Genomic DNA, 4,843 nt, shown 5'->3' with positions numbered 1-4,843 from the left:
GTCCGGGAAGATCCCACATGCCACGGAGCGGCTGGGCCCATGAGCCATGGGTGCTGAGTCTGCACGTCCGGAGCCTGTGCTCCGCAACGGGAGAGGCCACAACAGTGAGAGGCCCGTGTACCGAAAAAAAAAAAAAAAAAAAAAAAAAGAAAGAAAACACACACACATACACACAGAGCAAGAAACCACAGGGCTTATCAGCCTGTCGTCATCGAGCAGACGAGAATAGTGCAGATCTCTAGGCAGAGAGGAAATGAACTTGAGAGAAGGGGGAACATAGGGCAGAGAGGAGAGAAAGAGGGCGGGAGTGGAAGCAGAGAGCTGAAGCTCAGGGGCCCAGGATGGTGGGAAGATGGAGGACGTGGCGGTGAAGCAGGGCTTCCTGTACCTTCAGCAGCAGCAGACTTTTGGGAAGGTAGGAAGAGCACGGCTGGGCTGGGGCTGAGCCGAGGGGCTGGGGGGCTGCTAGAGACTTCCGCGGGGAGGAGAGGAGGCCCCGGAATGTTCCAAAACCCTTATGGGATGGTGGAGACTGTGCCGTCTACCACATTGGGCCCAGAGTACGAGCTTGCGAGGGCTCTTTCCTTAGCAGCTGCTTGCCTCTGCGAGCTGGCTCCGAACTGTGTTCTTTGCTGACAGCCGTCACCCCGGGAGGAGGGGGAGAAAGAGGGCCCTGACTCTGCTTTTCTTGCCTTTCTTGTTCTGTGGTGACGTCTTCTCACCGGGACACCTTGGGAGGGAATGGAAGGCACAGTGGAGGGGGTATTTCAGGGTTGCCGTGGAGGTTCCTTCCTCCTTTCCTGCCCCAGTGGGGTATGTTTGGCTGCTACTGAACTTGAACTGGGGTCTCTGGGAGCCAGGGCCCCATTGTGGCCAAACTCATCTTCCTTCTTTGGCCTCCTTGCATGAGGACGTCTTCCTTCCCTCAGCGGACACAACCTGGGGTTCCTCTGTGTCTTTCATGGCCTAACTTGTCAGAGGATGAGGCAGGAAGGCTCAGAAGGGTCAGCTGAGGCTCCGGGGGACAGGGCCTTCTATGGGGCCTCACACAGAATGAGAAACATGCTCCCCAGTCTGGGCCCTTGGGCTGCCCTCCTCATCCCTCTGGGCTCCGGGAGTCGCAGGTTTTCTGCCTCTTGACTTGGATCCTCTGGGTTGGGCCTGCCCTGCAGTCGCCTCCACGGGGCTCACTGCTGTGCCTTTCTTGCCTTTGGCTTCCTCTCTGCTGTCATTGTAGGCCTCTTATTGGGTTGCTTCGGGTGATCTCCAATGCTTTCTAACTCCTAAGGCCTCTGTTAGGCTCTCTGTCTCCTTGGATCTCCCCCGATCTTCACCTCTGTCTCCCCCGGGTCCTCCTCTCCCCCCTGGTCACCATCTCTCCATCTCCCCACCTGCCACACATCTGGGGGCAGAAATGGCGCCGGTTCGGGGCAGCGCTGTACGGAGGGTCGGGCTGCGCCCTGGCCCGGCTGGAGCTCCAGGAGGGCCCGGAGAAGCCTCGCCGGGGAGAGGTCCCCCGGAGGGTCATCCGTCTCAGTGACTGCCTGCGGGTGGCTGAGGCTGGAGGGGAGGCCAGCGGCCCCCGGGATACCAGCACCTTCTTCCTGGAGACTACGGAGCGCCTGTACGTGCTGGCGGCCCCCACTGCAGAGCGGGGTGACTGGATACAGGCCATCTGCCTCCTGGCCTTGCCCGTGAGTCGCCCAGGGCTGTAGAAAGGGCATGGGGCACTGGATGCTTGCCGTGGGCAGATGTTGTGAGAGCCAAGGTCAGGATGCTGGAGGTGGTTCCTTGGTGGGGGTGAGGGATCCCAGTTCAGAATAAAGACAGGGCAGTAGGCTGAGTGTGTTTTGAAAGAAAGCTTGCAGTGGCCAGTGGTGGGGCTTGGGATTGGCGATGGTGGTGAGTCTTGGGCCTTCCCCCCAGGGCCAGAGGAAGGAGCTGGAGGGGAAGGGCGGCCGGCCCCGCATGGAGGAGAATGAATTGTACAGCAGTGCGACCACAGGTGAGGGCCCTGCCTCTGCTTCCCGGGTGCTCTCTCCAGGGCGTGGTGCGGAGGAGGCGAGGGCTGGCCGGCTGCCGGCTCAGTCTTCCTGCCTTGTGGTTGCCCCCGGCCCCCGGCCAGCCCCCTTATCAGTCTCTCTCCGCATCGCTTCCGGCACAGCCCAAGGTCGGGGAGGCTGGCCTGCCTTAAATGTCAGCCCTGCACCCTTGGCCCACTCCCTCTTGTCCAGGCCCTGCTGGTGGGAAAGGGCCCGGCTGAGGGGTCCAGGTGAAGGTGGGGCTCTTGAACTCTGCCTTGTTGGCACCCGAGCAATCGCCTGTGAAAAGAATGGTTTTCTTTCTGTGGATTTGAGCTGTCCTGCAGCAAGGGAGCTTTTTGCTGACCGGGCAAGGCCCTTCCTGCTATCTGTCTAGCCCTCGGGGTGGGCGCGTGGGGAGAGCAGGTGGACACGGGGTGGGGGGGACATCGAGGCTCCACCCCTCGGAGGGCACCTGATGGCATGGGCAGGGGCTGGGTAGACTGAGAGCTGGGAGGGCAGGGTCAGCTGCATCTGCAGCTGTGACAGTCGGGATTGGGGAGGCAGCTGGCTTGGGGCGAGAGATGAGATGGAGACAAGGCTGTGGCTCTGGTGAGAGGGGCAGGAAGGATGTGGGTACGGGGTTGGGGTGCATGTGGCTAGGGCATGATGCCTCCTGAGGGAGAGGGTGGAGGTTCCTGGCATTTTACGGAGTCTGACCTGGCGCAGGGCAGCTCAGCCTTCAGGATGCAGGCTGCAGGGTCATGGGGCCGGGGATAATACTTTTTCTGGAGACCCAGCATGCTATGTAAAGCAGGGCAGAGTTGAGACAGGTTGGCTGCTTCCCATGAACTGCCTCCTTCTCTCCCGTCTCCTCCCCAGGGGCCCCCCGCAAGGAGTTTGCTGTGACCATGAGACCCACAGAAGCCAGTGAGAGGTGCCGGCTCTCGGGATCCTACACCCTCCGGGCTGGGGATAGTGCCCTGGAGCTGTGGGGCGGCCCTCAGTCAGGCACCCAGCTGTGTGAATGGCCCTACAGGTTCCTGCGGCGCTTTGGGCGGGACAAGGTGAGCAGGGGCTGCCGCCGGCAGGTGAGAGGAAGGATGAGCTGTGAGAGAAAAGAGAGTGTCAGGGAGAGGGCGAAGGGGCCCTCAAAGTAAGAGAGAATGGAGGGAAGAAACGACGAGATAAAGGCCGGCAGAAGAGAAACAGCGCAGCCCAGGGGCTGGAGGAGAGAACCACGGCAGGGAGAAATGGTGGTCGAGGTCGGGGAGAAAGAAAGGAGAGGAAGAGGTGGGGAGAGGTGGGAGGGTGGAGAGTGGCTGGCGCGGTGGAGGATGAGTTCTACATCAAGCTTCATACTCGGATGGATGGGAGGAAGAAGGAGAAAAGATGAGAGAGGGCTTTGCTTGTAAGCAAAAGCATGGCGGGAGGGAAGGGGAAGCAGCCTGGGGAGAGGTTGGAGGTCACAGGCGTGTGGCGGGGAGCTGGGTCCAGGAGTAGCAAGCAGCCCCGCCCAGCGGCCTGCCAGTCATCGGCTTTCTTCTCCACCCAGGTAACCTTTTCCTTTGAGGCAGGCCGGCGCTGCGTCTCAGGGGAGGGCAACTTTGAGTTTGAAACCCGGCAGGGCAATGAGATCTTCCTGGCCTTGGAAGAGGCCATCTCTGCCCAGAAGAACGCCTCCCCTCCTGGGCTCCCAACCCAGCCAGTCCCCGTCCCTGCGGCGCCGCCCCGGCCGGAGAGTCCCTACTCCCGACCCCACGACTCACTCCCACCACTATCGCCCACCGTCCGGGGTCCCGCCTCCCGGCTGCAGCGGGGCCCGGAGGGGGAGTACGCGGTGCCCTTCGATGCAGTGGCACGGCAACTGGGGAAGAGCTTGAGGGGCGTCCTGGTCATCCCACCCCAGGCCCCGGCCGACCCTCTGTACGACAGCATCGAGGAGCACCCGCCCTCCCGACACGACCACATATACGATGAGCCTGAGGGGGTGGCCGCCCTGTCCCTGTATGACAGCCCGCAGGAGTTCCGGGGTGAGGCCTGGAGGGGGCAAGCCGCAGCTGACAGGGACCCCAGCGGCCTCCAGCATGTGTACCCAGCGGGACAGGACTTTGCTGCCTCTGGCTGGCCACAGGGTACCGAGTATGACAATGTCATGGTACTTAAGAAAGGCCCAAAGTGATGGAGGGTGGAGGAAATGCAGACCCCATCAACTGCCGGCGCTGAAGTGGTCCTGTGCATGCTGGGCGGGGCTTAGAGGCTGGTGAGAAGGAGCCGGGGGCGGTGGGGGGGGGGGCAGGTGGGCCTCCCCTTCTAGCTTCTGCTGGCGACTCCTCTCGGCCACCCCACCGCAACCCAGGAACCTCCCTCCACTCCTTCCAGAGCCCTAGGCTTGGCCGCCTTAGTCTGGCCTGAGGAGTTGTCCCTCCCAGGGACAGCTGGGTGAGTCACCATCCCAAAGCAGGAAGAGTGCCCTGAAGAGACCCACACTTCTCCTACCCTTTTTCCACTTCCTCTTCCCCCCGCCCCCCACTGGCCTAAATGGAACCCCCAGATTTAGGGCAGAGGACAAAAGGATGTCAGCAATTCGCCCTGGTTCCTTGGCTTGTGCAGGCCACCTGCCTGCTGGCGCCCCCTTCAGGAGACGGCCGTGGCTCCGGGCAGCCTGGAGGATGGCTGCAGCTTCCTGCAGGGTTTGGACTTCTCTGTGGCATAAACATTTCTGAAATATTTTTGTGTGGCATGAGTGTACAAGGCGGGGATGGGGCAGGCACCGCCGTGCTGGGGGTGGATGCTTCAACCAGCCACCGCTGACACCTCCT

At 61.8% G+C, this 4,843-nt stretch overlaps 1 protein-coding gene across 2 annotated transcripts; it reads left to right on the top strand.

Moving 5' to 3' along the window:
- Positions 1-352: 352 nt before the first annotated feature.
- On the top strand, positions 353-4,203 carry DOK2 (docking protein 2). Of its 2 annotated transcripts, XM_060102132.1 has the most exons (5): positions 353-415; positions 1,413-1,694; positions 1,927-2,005; positions 2,904-3,088; positions 3,577-4,203. In XM_060102132.1, the coding sequence occupies exons 1-5, from the start codon at positions 353-355 to the stop codon at positions 4,201-4,203; spliced, it is 1,236 nt and encodes a 411-aa protein (XP_059958115.1). The 2 variants fall into 2 exon arrangements, with proteins under 2 accessions (XP_059958115.1, XP_059958116.1); XM_060102133.1 differs by lacking the exon at positions 1,413-1,694.
- Positions 4,204-4,843: the final 640 nt, after the last annotated feature.

This window comes from Mesoplodon densirostris, chromosome 6 (assembly GCF_025265405.1).
Source record: "Mesoplodon densirostris isolate mMesDen1 chromosome 6, mMesDen1 primary haplotype, whole genome shotgun sequence".
Lineage (NCBI taxonomy): Eukaryota > Metazoa > Chordata > Mammalia > Artiodactyla > Ziphiidae > Mesoplodon > Mesoplodon densirostris.
Note: the sequence above shows the minus strand (reverse complement) of the source record. Positions and strands in the feature narration are given on the sequence as shown.